This window comes from Fundulus heteroclitus, chromosome 3 (genome assembly GCF_011125445.2).
Source record: "Fundulus heteroclitus isolate FHET01 chromosome 3, MU-UCD_Fhet_4.1, whole genome shotgun sequence".
Lineage (NCBI taxonomy): Eukaryota > Metazoa > Chordata > Actinopteri > Cyprinodontiformes > Fundulidae > Fundulus > Fundulus heteroclitus.
This window is the reverse complement of record NC_046363.1, coordinates 30,791,702-30,813,828: the sequence shown is the minus strand read 5'-3', so window position 1 is coordinate 30,813,828 and position 22,127 is coordinate 30,791,702. Positions and strand designations below refer to the sequence as shown.

General features: G+C 38.8%; 2 protein-coding genes across 4 annotated transcripts; both read right to left on the bottom strand.

Moving 5' to 3' along the window:
• Window positions 1-4,144: 4,144 nt before the first annotated feature.
• LOC105939682 (C-X-C chemokine receptor type 3) lies at window positions 4,145-9,927 on the bottom strand. 2 transcript variants are annotated; one of them, XM_021308318.2, is made up of 5 exons: window positions 9,838-9,927; window positions 9,591-9,680; window positions 9,389-9,442; window positions 7,981-8,319; window positions 4,145-6,774 (listed from the first exon to the last, which is right to left on the bottom strand). In XM_021308318.2, exons 3-5 carry the CDS (start codon window positions 9,392-9,394, stop codon window positions 6,037-6,039), a joined length of 1,083 nt encoding a protein of 360 aa, XP_021163993.2. In that variant the 5' UTR covers window positions 9,395-9,442; window positions 9,591-9,680; window positions 9,838-9,927; the 3' UTR covers window positions 4,145-6,036. The 2 variants fall into 2 exon arrangements, with proteins under 2 accessions (XP_021163993.2, XP_012737405.2); XM_012881951.3 differs by having other exon boundaries at window positions 9,389-9,680; window positions 9,754-9,926.
• A 5,226-nt stretch (window positions 9,928-15,153) lies between these two features.
• Window positions 15,154-17,780, bottom strand: cxcr3.2 (chemokine (C-X-C motif) receptor 3, tandem duplicate 2). 2 transcript variants are annotated; one of them, XM_021308333.2, is made up of 3 exons: window positions 17,700-17,780; window positions 16,952-17,018; window positions 15,154-16,776 (listed from the first exon to the last, which is right to left on the bottom strand). In XM_021308333.2, the coding sequence occupies exons 2-3, from the start codon at window positions 16,985-16,987 to the stop codon at window positions 15,703-15,705; spliced, it is 1,110 nt and encodes a 369-aa protein (XP_021164008.1). In that variant the 5' UTR covers window positions 16,988-17,018; window positions 17,700-17,780; the 3' UTR covers window positions 15,154-15,702. The 2 variants fall into 2 exon arrangements, with proteins under 2 accessions (XP_021164008.1, XP_012737411.1); XM_012881957.3 differs by lacking the exon at window positions 17,700-17,780 and having other exon boundaries at window positions 16,952-17,185.
• Between the last annotated feature and the right edge of the window lie 4,347 nt (window positions 17,781-22,127).

Sequence of the window (22,127 nt, the reverse complement as noted above, 5' to 3'; positions counted from 1 at the left end):
ATCAGCACGTCTCGTCACTTTGATGAAACCTGATGCGCAAGACATTTACTGTAAATGAAACTAAAAGTGTTTCAGTCTTTGCTATATGTGAAAAACAAAGAAATGAAAATGCAAACACACAGCAGTTCTCTCAGTGAGTATTGACAGATATCTTTTGCAAAGAATTATTCTCAGAATGTTTCGGTACTCTGTCTTCAAAACTAAAGTTAAAAGTACCAGAAGTGGTGAGACTGTTGCTGTTATGCAAGTTTTAGTCGTGTGTCTTTGTGTCTCCTGACCTCAAACCAGCAGCCTGCAGACTCCACCACTGGCAACATGTCAGCACAGATTCCTTTTGGTATTCATCGCCTGTCTGCACATAGTGTAGCAAAACACACATGGAAGGGGGAGAATGCATTAGAAATTATTTCCTTTTTATGCAATAAAAAAATTACTATGTTTTAAATTTCTCTGATTGTGAAACATCAGGGTTTTTTTTCCTCCACAGGGTCACATGCTGGTTTTGATATGTTATTGTTTTGCATGTGTTTGTATTATAATCCTTGATCGTCCTTTATTTGTACCGACCCGGTCTCCTTGCTGTTTTGCTGTCGCTCTCACCCTCTGCTTTTACTTAACACCTTCTGGTTCTAATTTGCTAACTTGAAGGCCTGCATTACATTTGATTCTTAGGTATTTCAGTTTAATATACAGCCAAGGTTCCTTTCGTCACTGCCAAGTTGCTGAGTTACCCCATCTTACCATATCAGTTTGTTTTCTTCCTGTAGCTATATATTGATTTACTTTCTCATGTTGTGTTCTTGCTCTGTTCCTTAATGCTATTTTGACTCTATCTACCTGACTCCGACTTACCAGCTCTGCATTTATTTTCTGCTGTTGCAAACGTCATTCGCGGCAGTTTGCACATTGATTTGTTTCTAAAACGTGGTGCGCTGTTACTAAAATATACTCTGCTCAGCAAAGCAGTAATAGCTGCAGCTGAAGTGACTGCAAATATAAAGTCATGCACCGCCTAAAGGACTGCAATTAACTCACAGAAACTGTAAGAATTTTGAAGAGTTGCTTTGCATTTCTGACATTTTAAGGAGAAGCTTTTGAATGAAAACCACCTGCTGCAGTTCTGTGGAAATCATATACGTCATTTTAACAGGAAGCTCAGAAAAGTGAGAAAACACAAACACATTCTAAACCGCGTGTACAGAAGGAACAAACAGGTATGCAATAGATGAAAGATGAGCAGAGAAGCATGTTAAGTTGAAATGTCATACACTGACTTTTCAAATCAATTAATATGAACCCAAAGATCTCATTAATATTGTGTCTCCACTGCACCTACTTGACTTATGTGAAGCACCAATGTTTACTTTCAGTAGGCTGGAGAAACAAAGCATCTGCTTACTGTAAATATGTTGCTCCTGAACAAGCCGGCAACAGAGAATAGCCTCTTCCTCCCTGGAGACGTCTGTGCTCAGTCAAGCCAGTTTTGCAATACAATGGAAACCAACCTTATTTACCTTACAAACTATTTTTTCCAGCCGAACATATGACCTTTTGAGGCAAGCAGATGTCAATGCACATTCCCTAATTAGGCCTTTAGCTTCACAGTTTAAAAGACAGTAAAACAGCATAGCAAGATGGAATGTACCTATCATCCGTAGGATAAATTTTAGGATTACCTTAAAACAGATGACAATAGGACCATCACAAAATAATCATGGTCTGGCTGGTAAATCATGATTACAAGAATTACAAGAGAGCAGAAACTTCAGCCTTAGTCGAAAAATGTACCAGTCTGGAAAGAGTTTCATGTTTGTTCAAGTCATTGTGTATGTATAAAGAAAGCTTTAGCACTGGGAGACAATGCAAACACGGTGGTGAAGAATGTCCATAAACCACTTAAGAGTAACATGTGCCTCTATTACCCACCCCCGCCACATTAATGTTACTTCCAGTTGCTAAATTTGCTAAATATGCTATATTTAAAGGTAGAGTCTGCGTTTTTTCCTGAAGTTTCCCCAAGTCCTTTTTTTAATTAACTGCGCATGCGCATGACCGTCATACCTGCTCTTCTGCTCCTCAGGGGGATCATGTGAATATAAATCTCCCAAATCCACTCTGGTCTAATTACTTTCTACTGAGACCTTCCTCTTCTTCTCATAAACTTGTACGCGATTTGCTTCTTGCGACTCTCAGCCATGTTCAAAGTATACGGTGAGAGCAGCAAAGCTACAATGAACAGCTAACACTGAAGCTAACCGCTAAGCTAACCGGATACATAAACACCAGAAGTGTGCATGCACAGCCAGCAGACGGAAACCAACAAGGAACGAGCACGCACACTGGCATTACGTGAGCACATCAGAATGATTAGCATGTCAAATCCAACAATACATGGTTATCCTCTTCTTGCCCCTTAGTGGGACAAGAAGAGGATCAATCAAGGAAGCTGCCAAGAGGCCCGTACAAGATTCTGTCAACATGTCAACCTTTAGTTGTGTACTAAATCTAGCCTTTATGGAAAAGAGACCAAAAGAAAGCCACAGGAAGTCCCATTTGCAGTTTCCCATAAGCTCTTTAGTTGATGTAGTCAACATGTGAATGACACATATGAATAAAAATGCAAGCCATGCTTTTCAGATATTTGTAAAAACATGCATTTTGTCTTACTTCATAATTTTATGCTAACTTGAGTGCAGGTCCACACCATAAACCCACAATAAAACATATCAAGGTGTTTAGTTGCACCTGGACAAAATGTTGAAAAAGGTTAAGGTGCATGAATACTGTTTGAAAGGTGTAAACCTTTTACCGCTGAGGACATTAACTGGACTTTAAAAGGCTCCAGTGTTTCTCCGCCCTGAATGGTGCATTTGACTTTTCAGGTTTGAAGCTGCTATTTGAGGAATTTATGGATGTTTTCTTGTTGACAAGGTGAAGCCCTCACAAAATACCAATCTAGAGCTTATCAGATTTAAGAGGCTGACCACAAACAATCTTCAAACCTGATGTCACTATGCAACAGTGTTGTTTTCAACCTGCAGTCAGACAGGTGTAATGATTTAATCAGACATCTCAGCATCTCTATGTAAAGTGGGATAGTGTGACTTACTGCTCTTCCTCTTTACAGATTTATTACAGCCTTATAGCCCTGGCAAGAAGTAGCAACTCAGCCTGATGTGGTCCTAAAGAATAAAACAAATATGACTAAAATACGTGTGCCTGCTGTTTAAGCCAAGCAGCCTTTAAAAAAAACAAGATAAAATCATGGGACATTAAATAAATGGTAAATGGCTTGTACTTGTATAGAGCTTTTACTAGTCTTGACGACCTCCAACGCGCGTCACACTACAGTCGTAGTCATTCACCCGTTCACACACACATTCACACCCTGACAGAGGTGAGCTATATGTTACTAGCTACAGCTGCCCTGGGGCGGGAGGTGAGCTATATGTTACTAGCTACAGCTGCCCTGGGGCGGACTGACAGAGGCGAGACTGCCATACAACGGCGCCACCGGGCCCTCTGACCACCGCCATTAACTGTAAACAGAGTAAGACGCCAAAAACAGGAAGCAGAACAGATATCAAGGCATGTTTCCCTCCCTGTGTGAAGTGATTTTACAGTAAAATTTCCAGAAGTAATTAACATCTACTTCAGTTTATTTTTAAAGTCGATGTGAACTGGACTGGAAAACAGGAGATTTGACTTGCAGGCCATAACACGCAAATTGGTCTGGGGATTTATAAAGAACTTTGTTTTTCACGAAAGTTCCTTTGATTCCCTTCAGACACATTTTTTTTTCTTCTCCAGTCTCTGTGTTTTCCTCCCACTTCACTCTGGCCTCATACACAAAGCACACCACAGTCCTCTCCAACATACAAAAAGATCCACTATAATGAAGCTGCAGCAGCAACACCGCAATCCAAACCCCTGGCCTCTCGGCTGGGGTTTCTGTCACCTGACAAGTGACATCAGTGTCATCTTTTCTCAGATGAGTAGAACAACTAATCCAAGATGAGAAAAAAGCAGGGAGACGTGCTAATCCGACATAAAATTCCCCCTACAGCACTGCGGTCATTAACACAGAGGATTGCGAAACCCTGGAAATTATCTGTTGCTGGATAAGAAAAGAGAAAGCAGAACATAAAAGGAAAGTGAAACAGTTTATTGGGTGTAACCATTTGGCTTTATAGAGACAAAAAGCTAAAGCTTTTCAAACCCACAGTGACTAAGTATAACAAAGCGAGACTTGGTGTGGAAGTAACACAGATAATAAAAATAGCTTATAGATTCTGGTGCTAGTTTTCACATAGGGTAGTAATCAGAAATATTCAACCACCTAAGTCTTTTTTCAATGAAAGTTTTCTGCAAAGAGCAAAATGATACATAAAATCACGACAAAAACCTCAATAACTTGTGTATTAGTGAGTAAACTCTGCCAGAAGTATTACACCCCCACACAATGCTGTTGTTTTTTAAGCTTGCTGAGCACTTTTATGGCCTAAGATGGAGATAAAACACAGTTATGTCTATGAGAACTCTTTAATGATCCTTTATTTACTGCAACTGTGATGCACATTCAAGGTGAGTTGCAAACACGGCAAAGACAAAGCGGAGCAAAGCAAAAGCTGACAAGAATATTTTAATCACACTTGAAGGGGGCTTGGGTGTAAGATCTCTTGACAATCACCATTAGGAGCATTATAAGGATTTTTAAAAAAAGCTGAGGATCTGCCTGTCTGTGGTTGCCAGGCCAGAATTTCATCAAGGGCTATCAACAGCAAAGAAGACACCTCCAGGATTACCTGGTGAAGACTGGTACAAGGGTTTTAGTGGCAACTAGACTTATAATGGATGAGAACAGATGCCATTGCCCAGTCCTAAGATCCACTCGTCTCTTAACTACAAGGAAGATCAAAAGTTGACTAGCACATGCAAGAAGGTATCTGGGTAAGACTACAGAGTTCAGGAAGAGAGCTCAATCTACCGATAAAACTAAGCCAGAACTGTTTGGACACATGGACCAGCTATAAGCCTGGCGTGCAGAAGGCTGGACTTATGACTAGAAGAAAGGTAAAGACTTGAGGCAGGTGACTGATGATGTGTGGCTGTTTTTCAGCACAGCAGGAATCATAATTGTGATGTGTGCCCAGCATCATGGAAACAACCTGGTCATTTTAAAGAGGAACTTGTTGCTCTCTGTTGAAAAAAATCAAGCCTTTGTCATCATTTGGTTTTCCAGCAAGACATTGACCAGAAGCACATCTTCAATTCAACCAAAGCGTGGCTCAGAAGAATATATGAGAAAATACTTGAGTGATCTTACGCACAAGATTTATATCTGACTGATAATGTTTGAGATTTAAAGAGGAATGCTCACCAGATGCAATCAAACTTCCTTGAGCTAGAAGGTTTTTCAAAGTGAAAAACTAGCAAAGACTGCAGTCAAGAAGTGTTGCAACATAGGTTAGCATGATGTAATAAAAGCTTAAGGAGGCTTGACAAAATACTGACGTTGAAGGTTGACCAACAAAGCACGTGTCAATAGTTACATTTCATTTGCCCTTTGCAGTTAAATCAAAATAACTCATATGTATCATAAAATATTTTGCCATTTATTGTCAGTTTCCTTCATCCACATCACTGCAATATCTTTCAAAAGGGAGGATGAATACTCTTAATTGCAACTATAATTGGTTAACATGTAAATGACACTTCTGCATACTTGGTACATATTAAAAATATATATTCTATTAATTAATAAACAACAACAAAATATGATATAAAAAGACTGATATACTTGTTCATTCAAAACAAGAAGCTTATGTGCAACAATAACGTCAAACGTTTAATGTAACACTGTTACACAATGTGGTATTTTCCCTTTTTTATTTTTATTCTTGAGAATATAAATATTGATTTTCCACGTTCTCAAAACAGTCTTATGCATTAACAAATTCCCCTCTCTGTGCAGGGTATCCGTCAGGTGATGTCTGAGTCATATTTGGGTATTTTTGTCCATCATGATCAAACAGGCTAAACTTGTTGTGAGCACGTCATTTGTTTCATCTCCTCCTCTGACTGACACTGGTCATGTGGGGCCTCCTCGACCACACCCAGCTCCCACAGTGAGCTCCCGCATTCAACTCTAGCACATTTAAGAAGGCTGAATAATACTTTCCGGAAGTTTCTACAAAGGAAAAAATAGAGCAGGGGCCTGAGGGTGGCACTGATGCAGCCTACAGATGAGGTGATTTTCACAGCTGCTTTCAAAGAACTAATATGATCTGAAAAGAACTTGCTCAGAATGTCCTTAGATGTGTAGCAGATGGTGTCTATGAAGAGGGTGATGTTGTACGGCATCCAGCAGAGTAGAAAAACTGTTACCAGAGACATGATGAGCACAACGGGTCTTTTCTTCTGCTGGCTATTGGATCTGCATCGCACTATGATGTGAGAGCAGCACACAATTAGGACCAGAACAGGCAGCAAGAAGCCCACTCCAAGGTGGAGTGCACGTGAAACCAGCTGCCAGTCCACTCCAGATTCGGGGGGGTTGTGAGCGGAGAGGGCTTTCCCTGGCATTGAATCAGCCGCAGTCTTGAGAGAATTCCAGTCGATTACAGTAAGCACAATAGAGACGGCCCAGATGAGCAGCCAGGCCATGAAGGCCAAGCTGTCTCTGTGGCAGAAGCACTTGAAAGTATCCGTGGAGGACAGGTAGTGGTCCAGACAGACCCAAACCAGCAGAAAGATCCCAACGTATATATTAATCTGGAAAAAGAAAAATACAGTCAAAAAGAAATCTCCCAATAAATGCTCTAATTTTAGAAGCAGCACAAATAAAAGTCACTAATGATATCTGCATAGCCTCATGGACTTTTATCTATACTATATCTGCATTTGATACAATCCATCAGCATTTTCTCTTACAGAGGCTCGAACATGCTGAAGAGATCAATAGAGACAGCTAGTTTAGAAAACATTTGTCTGACAGATTTCAGTTTGGTCACATTAGGGATAAGGATAAATCTTAAAGCAAGAGATCTTTGACCAAGACATTTAGGACATGTTTTCATCACTTTTGCAACACTGCCAAAATTAGTCCATGCATTTGTTACTATGAGGCTTGACTATTGTAAGGCATTATCAGTAAACTCTAAAATAAAATATATGGACAGTCTGTATCTTAGCAAAAATTCTGCAAGAATTCAAGCGAAGACACAATTCTCCAACTTTAGCCCCTCCTCATTGATTCTCTAAAGAATCCAGAACATAATCTGAAATTCTTCCTCTAAAAAAAGTCCTTGATAATCAATCTCCATCTCACTGTTTATAGGAGATCTGACTGGTCCCCATGATCTAAAAAAAGAAAGCTTTGCTCTCAGACTGCAGGTTTACTGGCTGTTCCCAAGGTTTATCTAAAAGGGAGGCAGATCCTTCAGGTATCAGGCTCACCGTCTTAGAATCAGCTCCCAGTTTTTGTCCAGGTTTACCTTGAGAGTAACTTTAAGCTTTACTTTTTGATAAAGCTTAGATTTAGAGAGGCTTATCTTATCCTGAGCTACCTCTGCAGTTTTACTGCTACAGGCTAAGGCTGCTACTACCACATCTATTACACGTATATAATGTTTGTGATCAATAGCTTAACATTAACTTATGATGTAATTACATTTATGTAAGTGATGTGTCTATTGGGATATAAATCAGACCTTTCTAATAGGCTTGAGACAATCTTTGTTGAGAGTTGGAGCTAGATCAACAAACTGACTAAAATAATTAATTTCTTTTACTTGCATCTCCCAAACAAAACCTGGAACGTTTAGACGTATTAAGGGGAGCTCATGTCTCCAGAGCAGCGAGCCTAGCTGATAACAGTTTTCCTTTCCTAAACAGGACAAAACCAGATGCTGCAGCCAAGTAATTTTCACAAGACACATTCCTTTCACTTTCAGTCTGATATTTTCCCCCGAACCTTACCTTGAAAATAGCTCCACACATCCTGAGGAAAGGCGGTGAGCACAGTCCACAGTTCTCATTGGCATGAGCAGCGTAGAAGGGTAAGGTGAACAGCAGCAGGATGTCCACCACACCTAGTTGGAGAAAGAAGCTGTCCGATACGCTCCAGGATCGAGCCTTCTGAACAAGGACTGCCAGGACAAGGCCATTCCCCAGCAGGCCAACAATCACCATTACAGAGTACAGAAGTGGAATCCACACTGCCTCACTGCCAAAAGATTCCTCTTCTCCTTGGTAGTCTTCATATTCATAGGGGTCACTCTGATTAAGAAATCCATCCAGAGTTACCTTCATTGTAGCCTTCAGAGGAGACACAGAAACAATAGAGAATTCAGAAGTGATATGGCTTTTATACTTTCCAGTCTCTCTCTCTCTCTCTTTCTCTTTGCACCAACAGCGGCTAAGCAGAGCTGAACATTTTTAAAAATATACCTTTGGGAAACCCAACTGACAGTTTATCAACATGCTGAGACTCACACAAAGCTCACGTGGTGAACCGTCACTATGATGCAAGAGTGAAGTTGGGAAAGTGAAAAAACCCAGTTCCATTTAGTCACAGATAAAGTTTTATGACCCACTGAATTATTCAAGGCCAAATATTTCTGAAAGAAGAATCAAAGTGACTTTAAATAAGGTTTATCAACTATATAGCAACATGTCAAAGTTTGGTGTTCATTTTGTTTTGTGATTTTTGTAAAATAGTATTTATTTAGGATAAAATCTATCCCCCCAAACCAAGGGTCTATGAGCACATAAGTCCTATGACCTTATATAAGATATAAGGATTTTGCGCCTCTCCATTTATATTTCTTACTGTTTTCCCCTTGTTTATTCACGTGTTAAATCATATTTCTGTTTATATATTTTTCAACATTAATTATAATGCTATTTTTTTTATGGAGGAGCAAAGCAAGCCTGGGATGAAACTCAAATTCATCAGAAAAAAAAAAACTTCAAAAACTTCAAAAGTCAGATGACCGCTATAGTGTTTACTGAAGCAAGCTGATCAGCTCAAATCGTCTTGCCTCGTGTGACGTCATCAACACAAACGCAAAAAGCTTTTTTCCTCGTCTGTATTTTTTAACGACATGTCTTGTGAAATCCTGCAGTGGAAATCCATCCACGAATAATTACAATCCACCAAGTCAGTTAGTTTACTCCATAACCCAACTTGTTTGATTAAAGTTAGCAGTGTGCAGGTTGGTAAAAAAAAGGGAAAAAAAAAGTGCTGCTAAGCTTACAACCAGTTGCATGTTTGCAGCTTCGACTATTTGCATGAGATATGCGGAGACTTGAATGCAAAGTGGTTAGAGCGCCTTTTAAAAATAGTCTAGAGAGTTTTCTTTCAAATATAAATGCGATCACTTACCAACATCCACTCAGAGGGTTTCCGCTGCAGTCTGTTGAGGCTTCACCTCCGTGCCTAAGCGATTGCACCAAAAATGCAACAATGTGCAGCCAGGGAGACACGGATAGATGGTGAAAATAAAACGCCGCTCAGTCTGACTCCACGCAGCAGCTGTCAAACGCCTGTCAAGTCTGGCTGAAAGAAAAAAAAAATACGCACGGACCTTCAATGTCTCCTCGACTCGATTAAACGTCAGCGATCAGTAGTATTTCTCTCCAAACGAAACCTTCCGTTAATTGGGTCTGGGGTGGATCTGCAGAAACAAAAAAAAAAAAAAAAAAAAAGAAGAAAACACCGTAGAAAGACTGACGTAGAAAAACGCGCACCTGCTGGACTTTGTGCGTCTTTGAGGCAGATCTCGAAGTGACCAATTAAGGCGAACAAGCACAGGCTTTAATTGTTTTTCTCACTTTGCCGCTTTGGATCATTGATGACTAACAAAACAATTTGCTGTTTTGTTCCCCGGTCTGCCAAGTGACACGAAATAACGTGTTGAGTTGTTTTTTCAAAATAAATTCTGTAATTAATTATGTTTACCAAAAAGCATACATGAAAGCTATAAAACCCAAAACAGAAAACGTTTCTTATAAAATATATTTCTTATAAAATATATTTCTTATAAAATATATTTCTTAATAAAATGGCAACAATAACAATATATCAGGAAGTCTCTTAAGGAATTCATGTATTATTTTGAAGTAACCATCCCTCACTTTCCGCCAACTTCCGCGTTGACATCACTTGACGTTAACATGCTATACTGTGGGTGCAGCGGGTAGCGCGACCCATATAAGGAGGCTTTAGTCCTCGACGCGGTCGACCCGGGTTCGAATCCGACCTGCGGTCCTTTGCCGCATGTCTCTTCCCCTCTTCCACCGCCTTCCTGCCAGCCTACTGTAATAAAACGAGCAACTAGATCCGCGAAAATAACAACAATGCGATACTGCACCAACACTTATTTCCCCCCAGGGGGAGCTATTGTATTTGATGAAAACCAAATATTTGTCCCTTCGAAAGTCGACACTGCGTAGCGGGGCAGTTCCAATATTTTAAGCGAAATGTACTTAAATATAAAACAGGACTACTTAAGTGATTGCAGGGGGATTTGAAGTGAGGGATAATCTGAGTAAGGCAATAAATGTTTACCCAGCTGCTGCTATTGCCTGTTATGGACACTAATTGCGCTGCATATTTAAATGCATTCAATATCAGGGTAAAAAAAATCTTCTTTGCATGGATAAAAGGTTGCCTTTACAAATGTGTGATTTTTTTTCTAGGTTCCAAAAAGACTTCAAAAATGTATTCTTCTCTAAACAATTAGTAAATACATGTTGTGGTCTCATTATAGACTGTGCAGTATATAGCAGTATATAGCAAGGTCCTTCCACAATGGCTTGTAATAACGGACTAAAAATGATGAAGAACCAACAAATGTTTTTGCATATATTTCTAATCACAAATGCACATTTTAGAATTTTCTTTCATGGAATATTTGCATTGAATTACCACACTAAAAACACACGTTTTTTTTTTTGTAATCTATTTTTCTTGTCATTACTTTCGAAACTATGTGCTTCTTTTCTTTTTACAGATTTCACCGCTAATATCAACATACCATTGAACAAATTGTACCCATAGTATTTTTTTTACAGTTATATAATTTTTTTTTTTTCAAAAACAGAAATAGAAAAATAATATTTGTTAATATTTATCAAAAATCATCTTCTTTCCGCTTTTCCCTTTCAGGGTTCACCACAGGAAGTGATCTGTTTTCATCTAACTACCTTCATGGCAAGGCAAGTTTATTTGTATAGCACATATCAGTAACAAGACAATTCATAGGGCTGTGTATGAATAGAACATAAGAATGAAAAACATTACAGAGAAAAGCCCATTCGCAGTGGAATAGTAGCTGCTGGTGAAGATATAAGACAATTGGGTCACAGACTTCAGCATTAAAAGCTTTTCCATGTTTGGTTCTGGTTCCAGAAATGCAGAGGAGACTTGAGCCAATAGAACTGATTGGTCTGGAGGGTTGATACACTGTAATTTATTTAGGTGCAAAGCCAATCAGTGATTTACAGACTAAACAGTGTGACTAAAGATAAAATAAATGGATTCGTTTTTCGAGAATTTTTTATGTGCTCTTTCACTCCGTCCATGAATTTGTTATGGCAAGGCAAGGCAAATGTATTTGTATAGCACATTTCAGTACAAAGACAATGCAAAGTGCTTCACATGATTAAAATATAGGAAAATAAAAATAGAATAAAGACAATTTGGAATAAAATGTAGAGACAGAATAAAACATGGGAAAATGGAAACCAAAAGCAAATATTAAAAACAGTTGGACTTCAAAATTGAACTAAAGATGTTTCAGAAACAGTTTAACTAGTTGAAGGCAATCCTAAACAAATGTGTTTTTCTAATCTTGATTTAAAAGAACTTAGGCTTTCCGCACTTTTACAGTTTTCTGGAAATGTGCTCCAGATAAGTGGAGCATAGAAACTAAATGCTGCTTCTCCATGTTTGGTTCTGGTTCTAGGTATGCAGAGTAGGTTGGAGCCAGAAGACCTGAGTGGTCTGAAGGGTTGATACACTGATAACAAGTCTGTGATGTATTTAGGTGCTTATGTTTTCCTCTGGGCCTCCTGTCTGGCAGTTCCAGCCTCAACCTTTGCTGTACTTCTTCTGCCCATTTCCAAACCATCTCACTCTGGCCTCTCTGGCTTTACCTCCAAAACATCCAACATGAGCTGTCCCTCTACTCACTCCGAACCTAATCCATCCTCATCACTCCTACAGAGACCCCGATTAACTTCATTCTGCTACCTTCAGCACTACCTCCAGTCACTTCCTTAGTGTTACCATCTCTAAACCATACAGACAAAGTTCTTCACCTCTTTTTGACACAACGTTGCTCTGGGCTGTTGGCCTTAAGTACATAAAATCCTCCACCTCCTTGATCTCTGCTTGGGTTGCTCTCATTTTATCATATTCTCATTTTATGCTGCAGCTTTTTTCAATAAGATATGTTTTCAGTGTCACTGCAGAGCTCATATTTTGTGTATGTTTTGCATGTGTTGTATTTTATAGTATTACTGAGCATTATTGCCTTTATATTATATTTGTGTCAGGCTGGTGGAATAAAGTGAATTTGAATTGAATTGTACCACATGTTTATCAATACTGTTTTTATGTTTTGGTATTTGTATCTAACATGGAGCTGTATTTATCCATGTGTGCTATAGAAAAATGCTACATGATATATAGTATCCTGAGGTTTCTCTAAAATGCTTAGGGTGTGCGGGAGACGGTGTGTGTGTGTGGAGGGGGGCTCATATCATATTTTCACCTAGGCGGCCAAAATGGCTAGGGCCGGCTCTGTCCTTTACCATTTCTTTTGCCATCCAGACCACGGTAGAATAGCTTGAACCCTGCTCCTAAGCTTCTAGCCTTGTTAACTTTGGTCTCCTGATCATACAGGATGTCCATCTTCCTCCTTGCATCACGTCAGCCAAATCTCTAGCTTTTCATACTTCTAACTTTCAAAGTTCCTACTTTTGGTCGCAAACCCTTGCCTTTTCTCTTCTCTCTCCGCCTATGGACACCTTTCCCTCCTACTTTGCTGACCAAAAATTATAAGTTCTCATTTTTAATGTAACATCTGTGGATCTAAATGAATTTTACTCAGCTGGACTGAGGATAAAAATGGGTCTTTGAATTTTAAAGGCTGCAGACTCGGGGTATATGGTGATAGCTATGCAATCTTCATGCTTTTTGACAGTCTATGCCTTTGCCATACCAAATTTCTGGAGAGACCATGTTGAAATAACTAACAGAAATGTTCTTAGCCTTTTTATTTATTTTTATTTTTTAGATGGGCTGCACTGAAATGTAATTTAAAGCAGATACATTAAATTCTCTAAAAGTAGCATCAGAATAACAGACATTTGAACACAGCTGCCCTACAAATATTGAAGCTTTTTGGTTTGTTGTATTTTCTCACTAAGAACGTCCTTTTCCATATTTTCACCACCATTGTTGCCGCCTCATGGCTGCCTATTTCAGTTTGCACAATGATCCCGTTCTGAAGTACTTCCAATTTGTTGGGAAGACCATAAGGTACTTGTACACACCTTAATGCAGCGACAGTTCATCTTATGAAAGGGTGGTATTTAAAGGAGCTATAAGTAAGATATTAACTGTAAAATTCATCTAAATCATTCTCACTTGTCACCCCGGATGGAAGTAACATTCCCTATAAACAATCAGTCCTCCTCATCAACAAGCCTTAGTCAAGTTTTTCTCCTTTCAAACCCAGAGGTACGGTGCAGAACTACTTCAGTTCAGAGTGCAGCCTGTGTTTACTTCCTGGTTCCTGAGCCAATAAAATGAGAGTTCCCAGGGTTCCCAAAACAAAGCACAGCATTTGGTATTTTATTTAGGTAGAAGAGCAGCAACCTGTAAACATGGAAGTCAGTAAGAGCAGTGGACCATAAATAGAACAGAATACATCACATACATGTCCTGTGGAAGGATCGCTGGGTAAATGGCTGGTCTTCTTGAAAGGCATTGTGTATGTGTTGTTCTGATTTTATCCACTAGGTGTCATTATCACTTATTTTTTATCTATAAAAAAAGATGACAGATTATTTTTTTCCCAAGCAACACCTTAAGAAGCCTGAGTCGTCTATGCCACTTATAACACATTTGTTATGTATATATAGCAAACTACAACAAAAAACAACAACATTCTGTCTGTCTGAAAATCATCGATGGAAAATATTTAATCAAAAACTTAAAGGGACAGTTGTCAGTTTTTTTTGTTTCAAATAGCTTGCCAAAAAAGGGCAACCTTATATGGCTGTGAAGTATTTTATCTTATTGGATTTTTGTGTTGATGACCAATACATGGCTTTTTGAATATGATTATGTTGTCTGTTTAGGAGAAACGTACAAGGACTGAGCTCCAAAACGGGCTCTAGCCCAGGGGTCCAGACGCTCCTAAATCCGGCCTTGTATCACCATGGGATGATGCACTGAGTCTGACAAGTCTTCCTGTTTTAGAAATATCACTTTGTCATGTTTGAACAATTTACTAAGTACATCCTTTACATTTACACTTATGCATGACTTTCAATTTTGCACATTTTAAAACACAGCACTGTAAAAATCAAAACGCACTGTCCACAACAGCTGCCATTATACCTTTCATAGATTTTCTTTTCTTTTTTTTTTTTTTTTAGAAAAATGTTTCTTAAAAATGTAGCATGCACCATGATCAAATGTCTAATATAAAATCATTACATGTATTATATTCCTAACATAAACATTGAAGATGCATTTCAGAAAAAATTGCCATACATGAATTGCAACAGAAACATTTTGCTGACAATGCGTTTATATTTCTGCAAAAATATTATGCCTACAAGGTGTTTTTTTTTGTTGTTGTTGTTTTTTGCTGATATATCATTAGTTTTTGGCTTTAGGTTTAAGTGCTGACAAGTCATAGTATTCAGCTGATGGGTAATCTTAGGCTAACCTTTAACAAAAATAAGATTGTGTGCTGACTAAATGATTTGTAAAACTTTCATCCACATGTGTCTTAATGTCTTGTCATAACATCAATTGCATTAACTGAGGGGAGTGCCTTTGCACATCATCTCGATATATTCAGTCAAAGCTGATCAAAGTCAGACCACACAGATGAAAAAGACACTTTCTTTTAATCAAAACATTTATTTAAAAAAAACTGACCAAAAAAATTTAACATGTACAAAATCCTGGTTAATTTCCTCCTTACAACACAAAGTTTCATTTTCATCACACTCTACTGACATTAAAATGAAAAACATTTCTTGAAAAATTGTTTGACAAATGTATTTTAACTCATAAATGTAACAGGATTCTGAGTAATGAAGTTGCGGTCAGCCATCAAATTGCTGAACAAGGTTTTGCTACGAAGGGTGAAGAAATCCTCATATTTCTCAATATGGGGCGCATAATCCGACACGTCCTCAAGAGACACTTTATAACAACATCAGCCTGTGTCATTATAGTATTATGTACAATTCATGCTGTTCTACAGTATTGACAGTAAAAGAAAAAAAGAAAAAACAAGATGAAGTGGACAACATTGACATTTAAGCACCATTCTTACATATACAAACATACATCTTTTTCCTGTGAGAACATCCTTTTTGCAAAGATTCTGTGTTTCAAAACCCTTTCACACCCCACATCTACACTTATCTTCTCATCTTTGACAGATATCACACCATGACAGAGTAGGAAGTATTTTCACTTCCTGCAGAGGTTAGAGATCCTGAGCTCTTTCTAGATTTTCTCTCCCTTAACCTGTCAATTTCCGACCACCCTCTCCGTCCGAGCATCTCCTTGCACATTTTCATCAGCTCCCTCCTGAACTTCACCCCAACAAAGCCGTACAGCAGAGGGTTCAGGGCACAGTGTGAAAGCCCCACGCTTTCGGTAATCAGAGTCCCAATGTCCACCACGTTTAAAAACTGGCAGCCCACAGTCACTGCACCCAGCCTTTGCAGGCTGTCCGCCAGCTGGAAGCAGTTGTAAGGAGCCCAGCAGATGACAAACACAGATACCAAGGAGATGATGAGACGGAGAGACTTGCGCTTTTGACGACGAGAGGCATTGCACAGAGACCTGAAGATCTGGATGTAGCAGTAGAGCATGATGAGCAGTGGAAGACCAAAACCCAGACTCACGCTGACAAAATGCAAGCTCACTGGCCACCGCTCCCCAGGAAACCAAGACATGCACAATTTTTGATTCTCATTGTTTTTAACAGCGACCTCAACCACCTGTTTGAATGCGATGTCGACTCCACTCAAGCCGAGGCACATCACCCAGATGGCTGCACATGCAAATTGGGCGTGGCACGTGTTGCGTTTCCAGCCGGACCTGACGGCGTGAACTATAGCCAGGTACCGGTCAAAGCTGATGCACGCCAAGAACAGGATGCCGCTGTAGCGGTTCAAGGAGAAAAGAGCACCCGAGATCTTGCAAACCGCTGCGCCGAACATCCACTCGTGGGCCCACTGCACTGCAAACAGGGGCAGGGTGAAGGCCAGCAGGAGGTCAGAAATGGCCAGGTGAAGGAGGAAGGTGTCTGTCAGAGAGAAGGCACAGGCTCCGCCGCTCTGGGAGTTTCTGTAGCGTCTGATCACGCACAGCACCATGACATTGCCAATGACAGCCAGGACAAACACTATGCTGTACACAATAGGGGAATATTTCTTGGCGAAACCATAGACGGGGTCCTGGTGGCACGGTGTGACCATCCTCTCAGAATAATCTGTAGGATAATCATCCTAAAGAGAACACCACACCTCAGTTAGTTTGCTGAAGGACATTGCTTGCCAATATTACAATTTGTGTTCTATGCAAAGAAATTACTTATGTTTAAATGGAGTGATCTCATTGATTAAAGCAAAACTAAACCAAAGCTAAAACAATTGCAGAAGGATTTTTAAACTGACTACTTACAGTATAGTAATCGTCGGTTGTCGTGATTGAGTCCATGTTTGCAGAAAACAGGCAGGCAGCAGAACCACTGAAATCATCCAAGAGCACACGCAGCTCATAAAAACATCAGTTAAACTTTGGAGTGCACACTTATCCAAACCACAAGGGACTAGAAAGAAGAAGTCAAAAAATTCAGGAACTGAATCTTCTTACACTTTGGACAGATGTGCATAAAGCTATAGTGGGAATGGATGAGTGTGTCAAGGAAATTGTGACATATATTTTTAAGACGTCTGCAGACGGCTACAAAAACTTCTGCTGAATGTCATTTAAATAAACAAAGTAATTTTTTTTTTTTTTAGGAAGCTGCTCGACATGTGTGCAGAATTCCTAAATATTTTTTGCAACAGTGAAACTGCAAAAAAATTATAATACCAAAAGTGAGAATTTGGAATTGACAAAAAAGCAGAAATAGCTTTTACTAAATATATAAAAAAAAAACATCCCTGGGAGAAATGAAAGCGCTTGGTGGACAGAAACATCAGTCTCAACTCTACTTGTTTTTCTATGCTCAGCTTTGACTCGTAACGTTTCTCACCATCTGGAGTAGTTATCTCATACACATTTGTATTACATTTTTTTCCTGAATCTTGAATGGTTTAAAAAAACGTTTGAATTGTGCTTACAACTTATTCTCAATGTTATACCTTAGAGATTCTGGAGATCACTGGAATAAAAAATAAATGGTTTTATTAAAAAAAAGACTTACCCACTCTTTTGGATTTCGCAAAGCAGAAAGAGTATACCAAGTGCTGTGCAGATGCAGGATAAGGTAAAACTGTGTTGATTTGCAAGATTCAAACCAAGCAGGATATGAAGTAATTTGCTCCTCTATGTGGTAAAAAAAAACAAACCACTAAAGGGGCACATAAGAGCATTAGGTTTTTTTTTTACATTCAATGTGGCAGCTATCCGGTATGTCACACATCTGTTAAGGGGAAATATGTAAAAAAAATAAAAAATAAAAAAAATGCTGCAATAACTAGGTTGCATAAGTGCGCACATCCTGAAACCAATACTTTGTTGCACCACTTTTCATTCAGTGCTAGCATTCGGACTTCTTAGATCTGACATGTTCATATGTGGTATTACCATGAGTTTCTGATGGTCCTGATCCTGATAATCCTATGCATGAGCCTGTAATGACAATTGTTGCCTGGCTTTAAAATCTGTCCTGAGTGATCAGATCACAGGCACCTGCATATGAACACAGCCACGTTCCAGAGTCAGCTGTCAGCTGAGCAGCAGGACATCAACAGCTCTGCTTATGTAACAATAGAATTTTTCTTAGCTGCCTATTTTTACTGATGGGCTTAAAACAATTTTAAGCCCACCTGTTAGCTTAACTCATGCGATATGAAAGGTTTGGTGTCCACTGATGAAGATTTTAACTTATACAATACGACCGCAGTAAACTAGCTAACAGCTCCCTAGTCTTTGCCTTTAGTGGTTTATGCAACTTGTTTTGCATAATGGTAACTGTAAATTTCATATAGTGCAAGATTTCTTTGCTCTGCATGACTGATTCTATAGTGTAGTGACTGCTGACGGTTCAATCAGTGCTAAAAACAATTAAACTAAACTAAACAGAGTGAAAAAGGTCTCTAACCCATGCAGTTTACAAAATCCAATCTTGCAAAAGAACCAAGACCCCCTGTGAGTACAACGTTTGAATGAAAAAAATCTAAATGTTTAGAGCATTCTTGATAGTTGTTGAACTGTTTTAGATTGGACAACACAGCTTGACAGGCAGCCCTTGAATGTGTCCAAAGACAGATTGAGATTAAAATGCAAAATAGATGTGGCAGAAAACTGCAAACATCCTGGGTGTTACACAACACATTCTCTGATGGATGACCCTCAGATTAGGTGCATTACTTGAAACTGGCATTACCACAAGAGAGTTCTGTTTCTCACAGAGTCAGTGCATGTGTTGGTTAAAAAATAAAATCCCCTGGCAAAAATTTGTTTGTGTCTGTCCAGTTGTAGTCTGTGGTTCACTGTGTGACTCACCTCTGCTCTTAAATCTACACGTGTTTGTCTAAACTCAGCTGCCCTAAATTTACTTTCTGGAGTTAAATATATGTTTTGGCTTTTTTTCAAAATCTAAATCTCCTTAAACTGCAAAATAAATAAAAAAAACTAATCACGTGAAGAGGATAGTGGCAGCTACACTAAAATAGCTGCCACTATCCACATTTCCCCGTGGGATTATTAAAGTATGTCTGATTCTGATTCTGATTCTAATACAGCCGCTTTCAAAAGTGTACACACCTGTTAAAATTCCAACTTTTAAAGACCCAAAAATCTAACAACATGACAATTGCCAAAATTGGGTCTCAAAAGTCTGCAAAGTTTCAAGATGTAAAGTCTCCTGTATTTGCCATATGACTATGAAATAGGATTGAAAATTAAAGGCCATATGTTCCAAATAAAACATTAAGGCTTGGCAAAAATAAAGGATCAGATCTGATGGACCCAAAGTGGAACTTCAGACAGAACCCCAAAGTCTAACACAAATAGCAACACATAACCAAAGTAACCACCAAACAATGATATAGCGATTCTTTTTAAATTTGTTATCTTCTAATCTGTCAAGACTCGATGCAATCTATTGGGTTTCCTTTGATAAGAAACCTCTTGAACAATCTGTATGATTTGAACACATTTGACTGTGTAAAGTGCCTTGAGATGACACGTGTTGTGAATTGGCGCTATATAAATAAAACAGAATTTTTTAGATGAAGCCAAACCAGATATTCAACTCCAAAAAGTACATTTAAGGATGTTAAGCTTAGACAAACACGTGTGGATTCACAGAGATGAGTCACACAGTGAACCACAGGCTCCAACTGAACAGACAGAACAATAAAAAAATCCAACCTATTTTTTTTCAGAGTTGACTTTCTGAGGAAATGAGGACTCTTGTGGTCATGTCTGTTTCAAGTAAAGCATCTTATCTGAGGGTCTTCTGGTAAAGCACATGTGAAACATCCAGGATGTTTTGCTTTCTTAAGAGGTCGATGTGTATATTCAAACTCAGTAGATATTTTTACATACCCTTCGGTCTTTTATGGGGACCGCTTTTGCATTTCCTCCAAAATGTTTCCGTATGTTTCAAATAATATGTTTTTTTTTTTTATATTTATCTTGGTTCACTCAATTGTAACATTGATAAGCCCTACAGGCAGAAACGAAAAGAGAAACAAGCTGTTCCGAAATTAGCTCTTCACTGCTCTCTGGTGGTCAGACTCTGTAATTGAGAATTGTAGTGGCTGAAACATTAAAACCCTGAAAGACATTCATTATATCAATTAAGAAACTGCATGTTTAAGATATTTTCAATAATATTTAGATGTAATAATTTTTACAACTCCCCCACTACACACCATGCGCTGTGTGGTGAGGGAGAACGGCGGGGGATAGTTGGAGCGGCCTTGGGGGGCTCATGCTTGGGTCTGTGGTGAGTGGGAGATTCATGGGGTGTGGGCTGGGATCCATTTGGGGGGCTGGGGCTATTTCATCCTGGGGCGGCACTGGTTGGCTGGCTTGTTGAATTGTGTTGGCACTGTACCTGGATGGATGAAACTGGGGGTCATTGGGGCGGGTGGTTGGGGGCCTCCAACTACAGTAAAATTCACTCTGCCCAGGTGGCACTATTTATCTAATTAGTTTTTGTTTTTCTTTTTTCATAATCCAGGACGAAAACGAGCTGAAATAAAATATAAGTAATGAGACTACTTTTGAAATATAAAGAGTGCAAAGTACAGATAATTGCATGAAAATCCAAGGAGCACAAGTGAAAAGTAGGCAAAAAAAAAATGATTAAAGTATAAAAATTAGTAAAGTGTAAATAAGCAAAATTTCTACTTAAGTATGGTAACAAAGTATTTGCATTTGATGTTCTTGACTATGTATCTACAATGCTGAAAGTCATAAATATAAAGAAAAGCCTTTGAATGACAAAGGTGAGTCCGAACTTTTGACTTGTAGTGTATAGTCATACATGTTTAACCCCATAACAGTCGGCCTCGGCTAAAATCTACTGGCTAATCTATTGGCTAATTTTACTAGTTAGAGGTAATGCTCAGATTTCTTAATCAATCTGTGTCAGTACAATGAGAATATCAACTTTTATGTTTGGCTTAGTTGTAACAAAAGGGCGGTATAATAGGTGGCTTGTTAAGTTAAATGCAGGTGATTGCATAATGCTTTGTTCTTTAACAGGATGATTTTATGTGCAGGTGGGTCTGTGATGTCTGAGTGAGGTGTGGAAAGAAAAAGGGCATTTAAGGGGTTGAAATACTGAGCATGTGTCATGCAGCTCATAATGTAAAATACAGCATGACGTTAGAGTCAGTATTACATCCATTTCAGAGTGCACCAATAACTAACATTTCACACTTATGGCAACTCTTGGTAGGGATGTGCATAAAGCCTTTAAATAAATTCATCTTTTCTCAAGGTAGCATTGTCTCTAACTTAAAATAAAAAAGGGAAATCTAGCAACTAATTTAACCTTAGACATTAGAAAAGACTAATGAGAGATAACAGTTGAGGTTTTTAATTTTTTTGTTTAACAAACTCATCAGTTGCACTTATCACCAGTTAGTTGTAACGCTAACCCTTTGTAGAAGCCCTTCTTGACTATGTCTGCAATCTTTCTTTGTCTCTGTGACGCATCACTGTCCTTCCACCATCTTTAATCACAAGTTTGAGGTGCTTTTCCATATATGAATCCTTTGTTTTATGGCAAAAGGTCTCTCTTAGTCTTAAAGCACACAGCTTTAGTACAATTCTCATTAGCTTTTTGGAAAGTCCACATGTTTATGTACTGTATGTGAGGATAGGGCAGAAAAGGTTTTATTCCAGAAAACCTCTCAAAAACAATGCTGAGCAGTGGGGGTAGTGTGTTCAGGTGAAATACAATGTTAGTTTTCCATCACATATAGTTAATTTTTAAATGCAAGAACATTTGATTTTGGTCTCTTTGTATGTTGGGTTAAATAAACCATGTCTGCATCTATTACAAACCATCCAGAATCTAGCAGCTCACCTTTTAACAGGTACTAAAAAACCTGAACACATATCTCAGGTACTGAGTTCTCTCTGTTGGCTTTCTATTTGTTTCAATATT

Excerpts from the sequence above, each read along its gene's own strand:
- LOC105939682 (XM_021308318.2), bottom strand. Across the intron at positions 6,775-7,980 it reads TGTGTGGAGCTATTTTCAAG|ATTAATATATACGTTGGGAT; the intron begins GTAAGGTTCGGG and ends TTCTTTTTCCAG.
- cxcr3.2 (XM_021308333.2), bottom strand. The coding sequence starts at position 16,987 with ATGGACTCAATCACGACAACCGACGATTACTATACT. Across the intron at positions 16,777-16,951 it reads CAACCGACGATTACTATACT|GATGATTATCCTACAGATTA; the intron begins GTAAGTAGTCAG and ends TGTTCTCTTTAG.